Source organism: Carcharodon carcharias, chromosome 3 (genome assembly GCF_017639515.1).
Source record: "Carcharodon carcharias isolate sCarCar2 chromosome 3, sCarCar2.pri, whole genome shotgun sequence".
In the NCBI taxonomy this organism is placed as follows: Eukaryota; Metazoa; Chordata; class Chondrichthyes; order Lamniformes; family Lamnidae; genus Carcharodon; species Carcharodon carcharias.
The window spans coordinates 159,476,674-159,496,463 of record NC_054469.1 but is presented as its reverse complement, the minus strand read 5'-3'; the positions used below and the strand labels follow the sequence as shown (position 1 = coordinate 159,496,463).

The 19,790-nt window shown below is 44.7% G+C and overlaps 1 protein-coding gene across 1 annotated transcript in view; it reads right to left on the bottom strand.

The window, feature by feature from the left end:
- dnah5 (dynein, axonemal, heavy chain 5) overlaps positions 1–19,790 on the bottom strand; it is a 428,506-nt gene that overhangs the window by 71,321 nt on the left and 337,395 nt on the right. Inside the window, exon 68 of the mRNA XM_041183995.1 lies at positions 11,852–12,042. Coding sequence (XP_041039929.1) covers positions 11,852–12,042 — 191 coding nt within the window. The remainder of the gene's footprint in view (positions 1–11,851; positions 12,043–19,790) is intronic.

Genomic DNA, 19,790 nt, shown 5'->3' with positions numbered 1-19,790 from the left:
AATATTGCGTTTAGGAAGGAACGTGGATAACATGCACACTTCACGAATTATTGTAATAACTAATGATGAAATTAAGAGAGACCTTGGCATCTTAATACACTCAATGCTCTACATGTCCAATCAATGAAGAACAACAAGCTCCAAGGCAATAAATTGCAGGGTTAGATTGGCGAAACAGTAAATGCAATTACGTTCAAACACTACCTCCACTGCTCGCTGGGGGAGAGAATTCCTAACACTAATGACCCTCTGGGAGAAGAAGTTCTTCCTCATCTTCTTAAATAGGAGGCCCCTTATTTTTAAACTGTACCCCCTAGTTCTAGATTCCCTCATGAAGGGAAAATACCCTTTCAGCATCCGCCCTACATGTTTCAATAAGGTCACCTCTCATTCTTCTAAACTCTAATGAGTATAGACCCAACCAGTTCAACCTTTCTTCATAAGACAACCACTTCATCCCAGGAATCAACCTAGTGAATCTTCTCTGCACTGCCTCCAATGAAGTATGTCCCTTCTTAAGTAAGGTGACCAAAACTGCACAAGTACGTGTGGTGTCACACCTGGTACAGTTGCAGCAAGACTTACCTACTTTTATATTCCATCCTCCTTGCAATGAAGGCCAACATTCCGTTTGTCTTCTTAATTACTTGTTGTACCTGCATGCTAACATTTATGATTCATATACAAGGGCACCCAGGCCCCTATGTACCACAACATTCTGCAGTCTCTCTCCATTTAAATCATTGTTTTTCTATTCTTCCTGCTAAAGTGGACAATCTCACATTTTCCCACATTATACTCCATCTGCTAAATTTTTGCTCACTTACTTAACCTATCTATATCCCTTTGCAGACTTTTTGTACCTTCTTCACAACTTACTTTCCTGCCTATCTTCATATTGTCAGCAAATTTAGCTACAGTACAGTCAGTCCTTTCATCCAAGCCATTGATACAGATCGTAGCTGAAATCCTAGCACTGATCCCTGTGGCACTCGACTAGTTACAATTTGCCAACCTGAACATGACCCATTTATCCTGATTTTCTGTTTCCTGTTAGTTAGCCAGTCCTCTATCCATGCTAATATATTACGCCCAACAGCATATGTTTTTATCTTGTATAGTAACCTTTTATGTGACACCTTACCGAACGCCTTTTGGAAATCCAAATACACTACAATTACTGGTTCCCCTTTATCCACCCTGCTTATTACATCGTCAAAGGATGCTAATAAATTTGTCAATCACAATTTCCCTTTCACAAAACCATGTTGACTCTGCTTAATTGTATTACAATTTTCTTAATCTCCTGCTACTTACTCTTTAATAATGGATTCTAGCTTTTTCCCCTTGATAAACGTTAGAATAACTAGCCTATAGTTTCCTGCTTTCTGTCTCCCTCCTTTCTTGAACAGAGATGTTACAATTGCAGTTTTGCAATCCACTGGGACCTTTCCAGAATCTAGGGAAGTTTGGAAGGTTGGAACCAATGCATCGACTATCTCTGCAGCCACTTCTTTTAAGATCCTAGGATGCAGGACATCCGGTTGAGGGGACTTGTGAGCCTTAAGTCCCATTAGTATTCCCATTACTTTTTCACAGTGATAGTGATCATTCTAAGTTCCTCCCTCCCTTTTGCCTCTTGATTTTCAAGTATTCTTGGGTTGCTTTTTGTGTCTTCTACTGTGAAGATGCATATAAAATACTTGTTCAAAATGTCTACCAATTCCTCACTTTTCCCTTATTAATTCCCCAGTCTCACCCTCCAAGGGACTAATGCTAGCTTTAGCTACTCATTTCCATTTTATATACTTGTAGAAGCTTTTACTGTCTGTTTACTCTCACGCTCCAATTTCTCTCTCTTCATTCGGTTTTTATAGCTTTCCCAATCTTCTGTCCTACCACTAAACTTTGCAGCTTTGTATGCCCTTTCTTTCAAATTGGTACCACCCTTAACTTCCTTAGATAGTCACGGATGGTGCATCCTTCTGGTAGAGATGATTTTCCTCAATGGAATATATCTTTGTTGTGAGTTATGAAATATCTCCTTTAATGTCTGCCACTGCATTTCCACTGTCTTACCTTTTAACCTGTTTTCCCAGTCCACTTTAGCCAATACTGTCTTCATACCCTTGTAATTGCCTTTGTTTAAGTTTAAGGCACTAGTTATAGACCTAGATTTCTCACTCCCAAACTGAAGGTGAAATTGCTCATGTTCTGATAATTTTTGTCTAGAGGATCCTTTACTATGAGGTCCTTAATTAGTCTTGTCTTATTACACATTATCAGGTCCAAAATAGCCTAGTCCCTGGTAGCTTCAAGAACGTATCATTCTAAGAAACTGTCCCAAACACACTTTGCACTTTAAGTTTATTGGTTAGTGTTTTAGTGGTTAGAATTTCTGTTTTGGTGTTAGATAAAAACAGTTAATTAACCTAAAAGCTAAAAATAATCTACCAATAAATATTGACTAAGAGGTAAGGACATCAGGGACAGAGAAAAAAATGCCTAAAGGGAATGAGCTGATTGCTGAGCAGCTAATGAGCTTTTTTTTTATTGTTCAGATCAGTGTCACAAAGTTTTATTTCTGGTAAGGTTAGACAGTGGTCTAATAAATAGAGGCATGGCAGGGATCCTCAGGCCCATAAAATGGGCTTCCTGTGCTATGCAGAAATTCCAGGACACTTTTCATGTCCTGTTCAACTACATGTACAGGAACTACTGTCAGTTGGATGTGTTAGAGCTCTGGGTTACGGAGCTTGGGCAGCAGCTGGAATCACTGCAGTGCATCCAAAAGGCTGAGAGCTGTGTGAATAGCATGTTTCTGGAGGTGGTCACCTCACAGACTAGGAGAGTGCAGGCAAAGAGGGAACCCATAATGCCAGAGAGACCAGGAGGACCAGGCAGGTAATGCAGGAGTTACCTGAATGCAACTCGCTCTCTAACCAGTATTCAGTTCTGAATATTGGTGATGGTGATGGTTCTTCTAAGGAACAAAGCTACAGCCAAGGCCACAGAACGATGGGCGGCTCAGGTGTATGGGTTTGGTGGAGGGAGGGGTGATGATGGTGGTGGTGGTGGTGGTGGTGAGGAAGGAGGTCAGGAAATCATTACTGATAGTAGGTTCTATAGTTAGAGGAACAGACAATTTTTTAAAAATTCATCCTTGGGATGTGAGCATCGCTATTACTCTTGGGTAGGGCCACAGACTTGAGGCAGGATGGCATGTTGCCTCCCTGTTGCCAGGACTAAGGACATCACTGAGCTGCTGCAGTACATTCTGAAGTGGGGAGGATGTTCCCTAGAATGGAGAATTAGAGCTATGATGAAAACATTGATAGGGTGAATTTGGTTTCTTTCGAATACAGGGGGCTAAGGAGAGACTTGACTGAGATGTATCTGAGGGGCCTAGATAGGGTCGATAAGAAAGAACTGTTTTCCTTACCAGAGTGGTCAATAACCATGGGACATAAATGTAAAATCATTTGTAGAAGATTTAGAGAGGAGTTGAGAAGAAATGTTTTCATCCAAAGGGTGGGGGAGGTGGTAGAGTTTCAAACTCACTGCCTGAAAGGGTGGTAGAGGCAGAAACCCTCATCATATTAAAGTAGCTGGATATGCACTTGAAGTGCCAGTGCCTGCAAGGCTACAGGCTAAGAGCTAGAATTAGGCTGGATAGCATTTTTTTTGCGGTTGGACAGACATGATCGGCAGAATGGCTTTCTTCTGTGCTGTAAACTTTCTGTTTTCGATGGATGGAATTTTCCGATCCTGCCAGCAGTGGATTTTGTGGCGGGCGGGAGCGGAAAATTCAGAGAGAGGCCAAAAGTCGGAATTCCGCTGGCAGGAAAACAAATCAGAATTTTCTCTTCAACACTTTCATGGCGGGCCGAGTACGGGTCGAATTTCCCGCTGACCCATGATGGGAACCCCATCTGCACGCATTAACATGTTTTGAATACTCATTAAAAACGCAACTCACTGGAATCACGATCCCCCTCCCAATTATGTGCCATGCCAGTGGGAAATTAGACAGGTCTCATTCAAGTGGCATGCAGCAGTCCACCCTCACTTCACTCGTGACTTTGAGGTGAGTGCAACATTCAGAGCCTACCTGCAACAGTGCTGCTCCAGGTCCTCAGCAATGCCAGTGTTAGCACACACTGCTGGGGGTTTATGCTTGGGCTGCTCATGGTGGGTGCTGCGGGTGTTGAGCTGGGTTGCTCACAGTGGGTGCAGGGCTACTTCAGAATGACAACATTATGTGCTGTGAGCCTCAGGCAGGGCTGCACTCTAAAACAGAGACCAGTATGGCAATCAGGGGTGGGATGGGGGAACGGATGATGGAGACGGGAGGGTAAAGGGGGAATGATAGGGTTGTGGGGGGGTGCAGAGAAGTAGACTAAGACATGAGGGTGATAGGTGGTGTTTTGGGGGGGGTGGGGGTGAGAGGGAATAATGAATATATCATAGATGTGCTAAAGCCTCTTCCAACCTCTCAGAGATTAAGATGTCACATATTTGGGGTGGCATCTTAGTCACACAGATCTGTGAGGTAGCGCCTAAGCTGAAATGCTGGATCAGGGAAAGGCAAGTAGCACAGGTGCAGCTCTAGGGCATGGCAGTGGGTTTCTGGTTGCGACTGAGAGGTTGACTATAGGTGCCCATCATTAATCAATCTGTTGCATCTATCTATCTACAGGGAGAAGGAGGAGTGAATAATGGAGCCTGTGTGTCCCAATTGCAGAGGAGGAGGGGGGCCCGGCACTGCCTAGCACAGCTTTGAGCGGAGACCAGGCCTGAGGTCCGTGGTCCCTGGGAGCCCCACCAATACCCAAAGGATAAGGAGGTCAGATCCATCCCACAGAGGCAACTCGCATGACCAAGGGTCTATTGAAGATGCCTTTCCTATCTGGAGATGAGGGAGAGACAATTCCGCACATGTCTACAATTGTCAAGAGATGTGATCACTCATATCTACCACATTCTGCGGGAGGAACTAATGCTGCTTGGACTGGGAGGACATCCTCTGCAAGTGCCCCTGAAGGTCACAGCCACACTCAATTTTGTTGCCAGAGGGCCATTCAGTGGGACCTAAGCAGCATTTCTCAATCCTCATCACATAAATGTATAAAGGAGGTGACAGATGCCCTCTACAGTAAGGTTCATCATTATGTGAGTTCCATACTGGATGAAGCCAGCCAGAGGCTGCTAGATTCCTGGGCTTCAAGGCTATCTCAGGCTTCCCTAGAGTAGAGGGTGCCATCAATTGCACACCTGGGGCTTTGCGAGCTCCATGGCAACGGCCCCTGATGTTCATTAACAGGAAACAGTTCCACTCACTAAATGTTCAGTTGGTATGCGATTATCAGAAGCACATAATGCAGGCCTGTGCCAGGTACTCTGGTAGTTCCCATGGCTCACATCCTGAGGCACTCCAAGGTGCCTCGGATATTTGAAGAGCTGTAGCACTTAGAGGGATAGCTGCTGGGTGTTAAAGGGTACCCGCTGAAAAGATGTTGTCTTCAAAGTGCCTCTGAGGAGAGATACACCATTGCGCATAACCCGACAAGAGACGCTGTAGAGGAGACCATTGGGATTTTAAAGACATGCTTCTGATGCTTGGACCACACAGGTGGGGCTCTACAGTATTCTCCACAGAGAGTATCCTGCATAAAAAGGGAGATGACTTGCCAGAGGGAGACATGGAGGAGGCTGAGAACATATTGGACAATGAAGACCTGGAAGAGTATGAAGCTGAGGAGGAAGATAATGATGAGCTTCCATGAGAGGATACCATTGAAGCAACTCAATACAGAAGACATACCTGTGAGACAGTGATAACCAGATAGTCCCAGGAGTAAGGTGGAGGCAAGGGGGCCTGAGCACATTTCTCTTGTCCCTTAGTGGCATGCCAGTGATCCGAAAGGCCTTTACAACCACTCACATCGAGAGCAAAGTCAGTGTTCGGCCTTGGACCGCCAACCCTCAGGTTTCACCAGGTCCTATTCTTTAAGAAGATCAGCAGCCAACGCTGCAGTTAGCTGCTCTAGGAAGTGAAAGGCAGCTCACCGGTGCAAACTCTGCGTCAACTGGACTTGATGCAATTGTGACCTCCTGAATGAGACACTTCTTGCAGCCACGGAGATGCACACATGGCTGGAGATACTATCATGGCTTCAGGTCTTGTGCATTGGCTCTAACAATGAAGAAAGCTATTTGAAGATGAGTCGTAATTACTGGTAACGATCGAGGCAATTAATCACACATAACTCCATGGCGTGCTATAAGGAATAAAAGCTCATAATGCAATTTACAGTCACTTTCAATAAAAAGCTGCTGACATTACCCATTGGGCGAGTAATTTAAATGAATCAGCTAGACATCACATGAATGTGAAGCTCACAAAAGGAGGTGATCACAGAATGGGAGCTTAGGTCAACTTCACAATAAGAGGGCAGATAGATGCATAGGAACAACAACATTAAAATGATGAGAGCATTATCGGAAACAACAAATATATTTACAAAGGTGCATGATATAAACAGTGAGTGAACACCCATAAGTGAAAAGTGAGATCAATGGCCGGGATTTTCTGTGCCCGCTAGCATTGGGTGTGTTCGGTGGCGAGAGGACAATATGGTGCAATCGGTTTCGTGACGGCGTGAAACCAGTTTGTAATCGTCCTCGGCCCCATTTCCCATCATCAGACACCCACCCCCATCACTGGATCGTCAGCCCCTGTTGGCAGGAAAACAGGCCGATGTGCTTCACAACAGCACATAAGCAACGTGCACCTGGCAGCCTGCACTTTGCTCGGGACTTCAAAGTTTATTTGCCTACCTTGCTTCGGTCAACACTTGCAGTCATCAGCACCAGCCTTCACAGACAGCACCACATCACTTTTAGGAGGGCTCATGGGTAGATCGCTACCTACCAGATCAGCCATATGTAGGTGATTTTTGAATGGCTGCAGGGCAAGGTCTTGATTTGAGAAAGGGGGAGAACAGGCCTCAGGCAAGGGAAGAGGCTGGAGGATGAGAACTGTACTGAGGAAGGAGGGTATCCCAGGTTGTGTGTGGGGGCCACATGTTAATCTGCGCAAGTGGTCTCAAGGTAGTGAGGGCTAAGGAGGCAGTCTCCAGGGGAGATGAGGCCTGATGGACATATGAAGGTATGTTTGTGAGCATGGGTGGTGATGTTTCTTGAGCTGGCAGTGAGTGAAATGCCAATGAATGTATGATGGGCTTCAGTGTGTGACTTTAGAGTGATGAGGTGGTTGCCTTGCCCTGGCTGCATGGAAGAGATCATTCATCCTGTATCTGCACTGGATGGCCAACCTCTTCTGTGCAGCATTGGCACTGATCAGTACTGCCACCGCCTGCCATGCTGGATTGGTTACGCTGCTGCCCGTCCTGCAGCCAGAGCGGTGGTAGAGGACATCATAGCAAGCCTCCACTGCATCCAAATGGCATTCCAATGACGCGTCATTAAACTGGGGGTTGCAGTTGTTTTGCCTTTCGTGGACATCTTCCCTGCAAAAGTTGTGGGCTGGAAATATTGAAATGTGTGCATGTGGCTGGACTTTAAATATAGCGCCTGTCATGATGATGGGGTAAGGTGGTGGCTTGGCGGACGAATCAGATCCTACCCATCATGAAAATGGCATGTTTCCTAGGAATGCATAAGTAATGCAGCAGATTTGGGACGATATAGCGTGAAAACCTGCCATCGCGACCCTTGAGCTGGCAGTGAGTGAGATGTTTTACGATGTTTTATCTGCCCACGACTATACTTAGTGCAAATCTGGGACGATTCTGCCCAATGTTTCTTAATCTTTCTAACACTACTGTTACAACTTGGTGCATTCCTGACATCTGCTGCAGAGGTGGACACAGCCTGCTGAATGCTAGGCCTTATTGTCTTTGATGACATTGGCAGGTGTCCTCTGGAGGACTGAGACCTGGAATGCCCCGCCCTACACTGGGTGTCCCGCAGTGGGACAAGTACACCCACCTCAGTCTGTGCTGCTGGAGCTGATGGGGTCAGACCGAGGGGTTTGGGATTAGCTGGACACGCTCGGAGTCACCTGAGTGGATGGCCCTGGGATGTCCAGCTGCTGGTTCTCCTTATGGGTGTATCAGACCCCTGCCTCGCTCCTTGAGGGCAAGCGGAACCTGGAGCGAGGTTGAGGTGCCCCACGCCCCTCTCACCAATCCGCTGATGGATCCCACTAATGTCTATAGCAACGGAGTTCACGTTCGAGCACAGTTACGACAGAATCTGCTGGACCAAGGTCTGACTTGGACTCAGCGGGTGCCTGTTTTCCAGTAGCCCTTCGAGTGCCAGAGACCTGGGCTGTCACTGCCTCTGACTGCTGCAGAAACGTGTCAGTGAGGTGTTCCCCGGAATATGACCCTGAGTCTATTCTAGATGTGTGACCCACAGGGGTATGAGTCTCTGTGCTGGTGGAGGGTGCAGGTGGACTCACTGATGGATCTTCATCAAATGGCTCCTCAGCATCCTCCTCTGAGTAGGCCAGGGGCTGGGACTCATGTTGGTCTATCTGGACCTGCTGCTACCTGTAAGAGAGAAGACAGATTTAGTTCATGAACAGGATGAATACAACATAGCATGTCACTCAATGTGAATGTCAGGATGTGATCAACTCATCGAGGGCTCATCCACACTGGATAGCTGTGGCTTCACCACAGGAGTGATCTCTGTCCTCCCCTGCCAACTTGGCAGCATTCTCCTTGAATTTGGAGAGCTCCTGGATGTCAGCCGTCCCTCCTTCAGCCTGGTATCTCTCCCTCTTGTTGTGGGTGAGCTTGACTTTCATGAAGACAAATGAATGAGATGTGATGAGAAGGGATGGAGTAGAGGTTGGGAAGCATGCTTGCCTGCTGTGTGTGCTGAGACTCCCCATTAAGGGCTGAAAATTCTGTTTGTGCAGGATGATGGTTGAGATGCTGGTGAATAGGCTTTCAATGCTGATATCTCCCTCACTAATATTGTGTGAGATCCCTGAGCTGTGTGACACTGAGTGCATAATGTCATGATGAGCGTGAGAGTTTAGAGTGAGCTGAAGGTTGACTTACCCTGGTAAGAGTGGATGTGGTCATTTATTTTCTTCCTGCACTGGATGGTATTTCTTTGGCAGTTGTGGCAGAGCTGATCTCCTTCGCGACCGCCTCCCAGGCCGCTGAGGTGAGATTGGTGGACCTCCTGGATCCATCCCCAGGAAAAAGAACCTTCCGGTGCTGGGGGGATACCTCTAATTAAAGCCTCCAGGGAACTGTGGCTAAACCTTGGTGCAGTCTTTTGTGTCCCTTGGGCCCATCTCTGGAACTTCCGACCACACAGCTGGGCTGCAGAGAGCAATGTGTATGTTCGGGTGGCATTTAAATATAGCACCAAGAACTTTGACCCCATGAGGTGATGGTTTGTGGATGAATCAGTGCCTGTCCCACCACGTGATTTAGCGAGCAGCATGTCTATGCATAACTAACAGGGCTTTTAGTGAATTTAGTTAACTAAATAAATCTGGGCCTGAATTTTCAGGGTGCCAGGGGCTCGCCATCTGAAGAGTTGAGAGGGAACGTATCTCTGGTGGCTCCAGCAGCCCCGGTGTCATATTATGCTCTAATGAGCGTTGGCTGGCATAAGGTGGGACTTCCACCTCTCACTTGGGAGGAAGTCCTGCCTTGGATTGGCCAGCAGCTCTCCAGCCCCACTAGGCACAGCACTGCTGTGGCCGAAAGAGGCACTGCAGGGAGCAGCCTGGCACTGAGTCACAGGAACCGGAGGACAGATAAGTGGCAGAGGTCCCCTGGCAGGGAGGGTAGAGAAGGGGCGGCGGCGATCGGGATCAAGGGGGATAGGCCCGGAAATATATCGCCATTCCTTCACTATCATTGGGTCAAAATCCTGGAACTTCCTTCTGAACAGAACTGTGGGTGTACCTACACCACATGGACTGAAGCGGTTCAGAAGGCAACTCACCACCACCTCTTCAAGGGCAACTAGGGATGGGTAATAAATGCTGGCCTAGTCAACAAAGCCCACATGTCGTGAATGAATAACAAAAAATACACTCTTTATCTGTGGCCGATGTCCCCTGTCCAATTTCCAAGGAACCTTGTTCAAACAGTTACAGTAAGGTTCACTGTTGAAGAGCTTTTGTTACAAAGGCATTGGAGTATAGAATAAAGAAATCTTAGCACTTTTGATAGAGTTGATTAGCAGACACTTCTCAGAAACTTTTAGTTTATTCACAAAGGCACTTAGCAGCAACTACACGTGTGCTTTCACTTCAAACCTTATCACTACACTACTAACTACAGAGGTAGCCCATGCTACTCTCCTACTGGGTACTAAAGATCAAGTGATCTTCCTTAACAAGTATTATTCTTAAAGGTATATTACACACTAAATAAAACTATAATTACCACAGGAGGTCACTGGGCCTGAAGCAGAGGGCACCCCCAGTCAGATGGAGGCGCACCCCCCCACCCAAGATCGACTTACTTTATTTTCACGTTTACCACACCCCCCCCCCCCCCCCCCCCCCGAGATGTGATCCGTCCACCAGCCTAAAAATTGAGGTTGGGCAGGAAGAGGCCCTTAAGTGGCCACTTAAGGGCCTTAATTGCGGCAAGGCCATCCACGGCCCTGTCCATCCCAGGGTACCAAGTCGGGGTGGACGGGAACCCGGAGGGAATCCCATCCAAACAGCTATTCCACCCCCCCCACCCCCCCACACAACTCACCAGGGGATTGGGGGGGGTGTAAAATTTTGGCCTCGGAATCTGGTTCACTACATCCTTTGTGAAAAGAAGTACAACTTCCTTACCCAATCTGTCCTACTCTAGACCCAGAGCAATGTGGTTGACTCTTAACCACTCAACGCTGATCTCAAACAAAGACTCATTGAGAGATCCAGCAAGCTCCACAGTGAGAACTTTACCTGCTCTCTCCACATAGTGGATTATAGCATTCTTTATTGGGCATTCCCAGTGTGAAGCTGCAGTGGTATCAAACTGTTCAAGCAGCCAGTGACATTAAAGAATTTTCACAGATAGCCAAACAGGAAATTAAATTCACTTCTTAAAAATTTTCCAAGAGCTAAATAAAGTTTACGAGATACAAATAAGGTGAAAGTAGAAGCCAAAAGACTGCATTTACATTAAATCCTGGAATTACGATTAGTTTCAGAGGAGTAATGACAGTAAATGTTGACACTTTGTTGACAAAAACTCCCGCAAAAGTCTAAGTCAGTGCGTTGTCAGATGCTGTCACCAAGAGGCAGCATGGATGAGAGTAGGAGAATTGTTGGGTGAGGGATTGATGTTGATCCGAGCATCAAGAGAACTCTCTACATTATTTTGAATCATGCCATTGATCTTTTACACCCACCTGAACAGGAGCTGTGGCCTCAGTTTATCATCTAAAATTCATCAGTGATGCAATATCCTCTCAGGGCTGCACTGAAATGCCAACTATCTTATGTGCTTTAGTCCTGGAGGGGAACTTAAACCTAGAAGCTTCTGATCCAAATACGTAAGTGTAACTGCTGAGCTCAACTGACGAAGTTACACTATTTTAATTGTTTGGTTCCATTTGTGTCTGATGTATATAATTTTACAGCATCAAATAATCATAAATTATTGTTACTTCATGTTGCAATATTTAAGACTAATAAACACACAGCAAAATCAGTAAAAACAATCTCCAATTAAATTATATAAATTGGTTAAAATATTTGCCTTGCAGGTAGATTTTATTACATAAATATTTTAAATTCATAAATAAACCATTTTGTAGTGATGCAATGGGAGTTTAATATTCTTACCTTTAATAAGAGTAAGGAACTCTTCATGTTTCAGTCTATGGCACTGCATGTCAATCTTCAGTGTAAGGAGGAGAGTGAACAGAAACTTATGTTCCTCATACAGGCCACGGACTGCATACTTATATACTTCATACGTCATATGCTCTATGATATTTGCTATTCTCTTACTGGTAATGGGACTCTTGATGGATCTGCAAGATGGGATATATATTCAGATTAAAGACATGACATCCTATTTTGTTCTCAACTCACCAACAAGTTGGAAATTCTGTATACATGGAAGACTAATGAAATAAAGTATACAATGATGTGGTAAGACAATGGGGAGAATTAAGGCCCGCCCAGCATGATGTGCACCTGAAAGCGCTGAGCGCTCCCTGTGTTGCCTGAGTCAGGGCCTCAGGGAGGCACAGAGCTGCCTCACGGAGATTAGTTTAAGTTTAAAAAATTTTAATAAAGGAAAAAAAAATTTAGGACATGTCCCTTCGTGAAACTGTCACACGAGCTGGGAGATGTCTATGAATTTTATTTATAAAATTTTTCAAACCTTTGAAAACCTTCATGAAACTTCATCCCGCCCATGGATGAGGTTCCAAAAAAAAGGTTCCTTAAAGTTGGATAGGCAGCTTAGTTTATTGTTTTAATTGATAGTTAACTGGCCTTAATAGGCCTTTGACAGTTCAGCGGGTGTGCAGCCGACTTGCCCAATGTGACTGCGCATCATTTTATGCATCAGCAACAATCTTCGACCACAACTCCACCTTCCCACACTATGCCTGTATCTTTTGATTCTCATAGTATCCAAAATCTCTTGACCTCTGTCATGAATATACCAATCACTGAGATCCTCAGTACCCTGGGTAGAGAATTCAAAAAATTCACAACACTTTCAATGAAAAGCTTTTCCTCATCCCAGAATGGTGGAATTACCCATCGGCAACCCCTTATTCTGAAAGTGAGGCCCCATGTTTCTGAAGGAACGACGATATATTTCCAAGTCAGGAGGGTGTGTGGCTTGGAAGGGAACTTGCAGGTGGCGATGTTCACAAGCACCAGCTGCCCTTGTCCTTCAAGATGCTACAGTTTCCGGGTTTGGAATGTGCTGCTGAAGGAACCTTGGTGAGTTGTTTCAGTGCATCTTGTAGACTGTACACAGTGCTGCCACTGTGCATCAGTAATGGAGAGAGTGAACATTGAAGGTGATGCATGGCTGCTTTGTCCTGGATGGTGTCGATCTTCTTGAGTGTCATTGGAGCTGCACTCGTCCAGGCAAGTGGGGAGTATTTCATCATACTCCTGACTTGTGCCTTGTAGGTGGTGGACAGGCTTTGGGAAGTCAGGAGGTGAGCTACTTGTCGCAGGATACCTAGCCTCTGACCTGCTCTTGTGGCCACAGTATTTATATGGTAGCTCAGTTCAGTCTTTGGTCAATGGTAACCCCCAGGACATTGATAGTGGGGGATTCAGTGAAGGTAATGCCATTGAACATCAAGGGGCAATGGTTAGATTCTCTCTTGTTAGAGATGGTCATTGCCTAGCACTTGTGTGGTATGAATGTTACTTGACACTTGTCAGCCCAAGCCTGGATATTGTCCAGTTCTTGCATCATTTGGATATAGACTGCTTCAATCTGAGGAGTCACGAATGGTGCTGAACATTATGCAATCATCAGTGAACATCCCCAATTATGACCTTATGATGGAAGGAAGGTCATTGATGAAGCAGCTGAAGATGGTTGCGCCAAGGACACAACCATGAGGCACTCCTGCAGTGATGTCCTGGAGTTGAGATGGCAGACCTCCAGCAACCACAAATGTCTTCCTTTGTGTTAGTATGACTCTAACCAGTGAAGAGTTTCCCCCCGGATTCCCATTGACTCCTGTTGTGCTAGGGGTCCTTGATGCCACACTTGGTCAAATGCTGCCTTGTTGTCAAGGGCAGTCACTCTCACCTCGATTCTGAAATTCAGCTCTTTTGTCCATGTTTGAACCAAGGCTGTAATGAGGTCAGGAGCTGGGTGGTCCTGGCGGAACCCAAACTGTGAGCAGTTTATTGCTAAGCAAGTGCTGCTTGGTAGCAGCACTGTTGATGGCCCTTTTTATTACTTTACTGATGACTGAGGGGAGACTGATGGGGCAGTAATTGGCTGGGTTGGATTTGTCCTGCTTTGTGTGTCCAGGACATTACAGGCAATTTTCTCCATTGGCAGGTAGATGCCAGTGTTGTAGCTGTCCTGGACCAGCTTGGCCAAGGGTGCAACAAGTTCTGGAGCACAAGTCTTCAGTACTATTGCCAGAATATTGTCAGGGCCCATAGACTTTGCACTATCAAGTGCCTTCAGCGGTTTCTTTGTATCACATGGAGTGAATTCAATTGGCTGAAGACTGGCATCTGTGAGTATCCTGGTGTCTCAATAACTAGCTAGATGTTCAGGCAGGAACCCAAGATCTATCTGGTACACAAGACTGTCTTAGAATGAAAGTACCCTGGAAACTACCAATGAAATAGATATTAACTAATATCATGCCATGATGATGGTGACAGGCAATGTAAATACTGATCAATTAGAACCCCTTTTATTTATACATGAAGCTATATCAGTTGTTATGGGTCATAGCAATATTGTTACCATTGATAGCAATGCTGAACCCTAGAAAATCCAGTCATCCTGCCAAAGCCAACAATCCTCTCATACTATGATTCAAACCCATTTATGTGGTCAGAAAGCCTGATGTCCTTTCAAATATTGCATCTGTTACATTCTGTATATCTCCTTGTGGCACTGATATTTGAGTGGAGTTGCGTGCAGGATATCTGGATGGGAACCCCGGAATTACAGGTACTTGGATGTTCTGCTGAACATAACAGCAGGGTGCCTTTTAAATTTTTCTACCAGGTTTCTCATCCATCAGCCAGCCTGATTGAAAGACTGCATGCCTATTGGGCAGGAAAGCCTACAGCACATACCTGAGGCCAGGGAACAGAGAGGAGGGAGGGTGGGAACAAGTGCAAAGGTGAGGGCTCAAGGTTGGGGGAGGAGATCATGGTTGAGGGAGGGTTGAAGATGTGGAGGTAAAGGGAGATTGCCATAAAGTTGGTGATCACATGGTAGGGCAGGCGAGATTGCAGAGCTTGAAGCAGGTAAGCTTATTGGGCTTGGAGGAAACATCTCTGCTCCTTCTGGCTCACAAGCAGTGCTGTACATGCAATTATATTATGGATTCTTCTCATCTCCCTTTAACTGCAGAATTTTGAAGACCTGAGAAACCCAGTGAAGTGAGTAAATGATAAAAAGCTGAGGTTTAAAATATTATAATATTTTGGGAGTGTGTCTTTAAATTTAAGGTAAAAATGAAGGGGGTCATGTGACCTGTTCTGAAATCTGCCTAATAGAAAGACTGGATGGTTTGATTGTTAGAAATTAAAGGCAGCCCAGATTGTTTTACTGGGAAGAAGGCGCAAGGTGTTTATGCTTGGAGACAATGGCAGCAGCCTGTGTGCTAAGGGCGGATAGACTGTGAGTCTCCAAAGTCCCAGAAAAATGTTGAGAATGCCGGGTTGTAAACAGTTGTGCTTTAAACGGTTCATCTAGTTCCTAGATGAAAGAGAATTAGGCTCTCGAGAATAACTAATCAAGATTTCTACCTGGATACAAGCTCCATGTGATTCTCATTGTCATGATGATAGGCTTTGTGATGGCAAGGGTACAGTGGAAGCCATTGTGATATGCAGTTACGTGCTTTCCTAAAATATCACAGTATATCACAGACAGGCTAATCTGCCAGGATCCGGGAGAGAAGGAGCAGCAAGAGGCAAAAAGCCTCTATAGTTTACCATGCCAGAATGCTGGTGGAAGTTTACACTCAGATTGAAAAAAACAAATTCATGAGGAGTTAAAATGATGCTGGAAGGTCCGCCCAACTTGCGCTAGAGGGAGGATCTCCAGGAATACTCTCACTGTGAAGGACAGTTCTGGGGCGAGAAGTTACCAAGCTGAGAAAGGAAAATAACAGAAGTAATCTTCCAGGAGCGAAGAATCATTTTGTACTGATTTTGGGAGAAATTGATGTCTACTAAAGGACAGTGTAATGTATACCTTTGAAGTGTGTTTCCTCAGTTGTGCTAAAAAAAGAAGCGGGGTATTCCATTCCGTGGTTTAAAGTATAAAAGGCATACAAAGATGTTTAGTCAATAGTGCTTTTAATCTTTTGTTTCAGTACATGTGTTAAAACATGAACTAGGGGACATAGTTACAGAATAAGGAGACATTCATTTAAAATTGAGGTGCTTAAGAATTTCTTCTCTCAGAGGGTGGTGAATGTCTGGAATTCTCTACCCCAGAGAGTTGTGGAGGCTAGATCACTGCGAGTATTTAAAGAGGAGGTAGACAGATGTTTGAAATATTGGGGAATTGAGGGCTATGAGGAGCTGGCACAAAATGGAGTTGAGGCCAGGGGCAGATCAACCATGATCTTACTGAATGGCAGGTCAGGCTTGAGGGGCCGAATGACCTACACCTGCTCCTATTTCTTATGTTCTTATGAAATTTTTTTGTGTCATCTTTTCAGTTATTAATTAGAGGTTTGATTTTTTTTCAAGTTATTGGCCTCTATGGAGATCGTAACAAAACTCTTAAAAATGGTGGCATACATTCTTCTTAAAAGATCTTACTGACTGACCTGGCTCCCAAGAGCCATTTGTTCCCACATATCTCTCCTACCCCAACTCTGAAAAAACTAAGAGTGGACGAGTTGAGGTGAAAATTGTAAATTTTCATTCACAATCAACCTATCCATTCTTAGGGGTTCAAATAACCTCCTATATTTCCGGAAGAGGTCCATGGGCCAGAGTGATGTTCAAGCAACTCTTGTACAGTCAGACCTATGCAGCTGCCCTCTGAATCCGCTCCTTCTTGTCCTCTGTGACAACCAGGGATAATTGAACTTCCAGGGAGAAAGTCACAGCTGCCAGGTTTTTAGGTCATTTTACTGGGGGAACTGGGAAGGTCTGGATAAAGTATTATTGACCTTCACAGTTGCTGTGCTGGAACTAGATCCTTTGCGTGACAGACAGTCTCAATAAAAGTGAAATTAATACCATGTAGCATCAACAGACATACTCACAAGCAACAGCCCAACTTTTGGCTTGAGTGCACACCCCTGCCATTCACTGCATCTAGGCAATGATGAACAATGTTTTATATAGGCAAGCACTCTGCTTGATGACCAAATGGTAGGGAGCCATAATTAATTGTTAAAACATGAAAGACTATAAATAAGGGTGAGAAATGAAGTATGCATGTTAATGGTACTGTTCAGGTTTCTCTCTCTGCTATTTTAATAGCAATGATAATACATTTAAAAATAAATGGGAAAACATCAAAGTTCCCTATAATTTTCCTTTGTTGTGCATAGCCTCTTCGTTGCACTGTGTAGCCTCATAAAATTGCTTCACAGCCTCTCATCCAAACAATTGAAAGGGAATGTTGGTTGTGCGTGGCCTGTTTGTTGTATTGTGCAGTATGTTTTGCACTGCTGTACAGAGGAATCATCAGTAAACACCTCTATTAGTACACTGCAGATAGGGAGTTAACTTAAACGCTTTGTTTGTAAGATAACAGTACTCAATAATTCCTGGGCTACGGTAAAATAAATTTGTATTCTTAATCTGTTATTTACAATGATTGTTGAACTCAGTTTAGGATTGCATCAGACAGCTTTCCAAATGATCAATTTTGAACTATTTAGACACTTTCAAGATTAACATTAACTTGATTGATGAACCTGTCCGTCCAACCTTAGGGTTGGCAGGTCGGGAGCCCAGGTGGGCCTCGGAAAAAGCATGAATCCTCATCCGTGGGTGGAAAGAGATTGCATGAGGGCTTTTAAATGTTTTTCAAATGTTTAAATAAAAGTTAAGGACATGTCCCAACTCATGTCACCTGAGGGAACATGTCAGGGAAATTTTTCTATTACCTTTCTGTCAACTGATGCACGCCCGATGTATCCCCACATCATTTGACACATTGGTGAGCGAGCCCCACCCCCCACTCACTGACCAGAAAAACCTGCCCAGAGAGTAAATCAGCAGATAAGGCTAGACACTACAAAAATAATAAAAGGACAAAGCAAAAGGGTGTATCTAAACACACAAAACATTCGAAACAAAACAGATGAACTTATAACACAAATAGAAATAAATAAGTACGATCTGATAGCCATTACAGAGACATCGCTACAGGTTGACAAAGATGGGAACCTGAATATTGAAGGGTATGTGACATTTAGGAAGGACAGGAAGTTAGGAAAAGCTGGAGGGGTAGGTCTGTAACTTAATGATATTAATTAATGGTATCAGCACATTAAGGAGGGATGACCTAAGTTCAGAAAACCAGGGTGTAGAAGTGGTTTGGGTTGAGATGAGGAATGATAAAGGCAAGTCATTTGTGGGAGTGGTGTTCAGGCCCCCTAATTCTCACCACACAGTAGGACAAAGTATAAAAGAAGAGATAATGGGAGCTTGCCAGAAAGGTACAGCAATAATCATGGGGGATTTTAATCTACATAAAAACTGGAAAAGTCAGACGGGCAAAGGTAGCGTAGATGATAAGTTCATAGAATGTTTTCAGGATAGTTTCTTAGAACAGCACGTCCTCGAGCCAACCAGAAAGCAGGCTATACTAGACCTGGTATTGAACAACGAGATAGGGTTCATCGATAACCTCATAGTGAAGGCACCCCTAAGTAGCAGCAATCGTAATATGATTGAATTTTACATTCATTTTGAGGGAGAAATGAGTGCATCCAGAACTAGTACTTTAAACTTAAATAAGGGCAATTATGAGGGCATGAAATTGGAGCTAGCTGAAGTCAACTGGCAAATGAGGTTAAGGGATATGTTAATAGAGGGTCAGTGGCAGACATTTAAAGTGATATTTCAGAATACACAGAATATATGCATTCCAATGAGAAAGGAAAATTCCAAGGGAAGGACCCAGCATCTGTGGTTAGCTAAAAAAGTAAAGACAGCATCAAACTTAAAGAAAAGCATATAATTATGCAAAGACGGTGGCAGGTCAGAAGATTGGAAAAAATATAAATAACAGCAAAGATTGACAAAAAGATTAATAAGGAGGGAAAAATTAGAGTATGAGAGAGAGCTAGCTAGTAATATAAAGACAGGTAGTAAGAGTTTCTATAGGTATTTAAATAAGAAAAGAGTTAACAAAGTGAGCATTGGTCCTTTACAGAGTGCGTTTGGGGAATTGATAATGGAAAGTAGGGATGAGGAGTCGGGAGTTGAAAAGGAGCACAAGAGGGGTCAGGAGTTCAAGAGAAGTGCGAGAGGAGCCGGGAGTTGAAAAGGAGCGTGAGAGGAATCGGGAGTTAAAGAGAAGCGCGAAAGGAGTCAGGAGTTGAAGAGCAGCGCGAGAGGAGTCGGGAGTTAAAGAGAAATGCGAGAGGAGTCAGGATTTGAAGAGGAGCGCGATAGGAGTCGAGAGTTGAAGAGGACCGCGATAGGAGTCGGGAGTTGAAGAGAAGCGTGAAAAGAGTCAGGAGTTGAAGAGCAGCGCGAGAGGAGTCGGGAGTTGCAGAGGAGCATGATAGGAGTCGGGAGTTGAAGAGGAGCGCGATAAGAGCCGGGAGTTGAAGAGAAGCACGAGAGGAGTCGGGAGTTGAGGAGGAGCACGATAGGAGCCGGGAGTTGAAGAGAAACACGAGAGGAGTCGGGAGTTGAAGAGGAGCACGATAGGAGTTGGGAGTTGAAGAGAAACGCGATAGGATTCGGATGTTGAAGAGAAGCTAGGAGAACAGGGGTGACTGAGGGAGTTCAGTGAGGAGGGAACGAGGTGATCCTTTGAGTACCGAGCGTATAGCCGGAGAGGTATTTACTACTTTTATTGCTTATAGGTTTTAAGGTCTTATTTTGTGGTTCATCG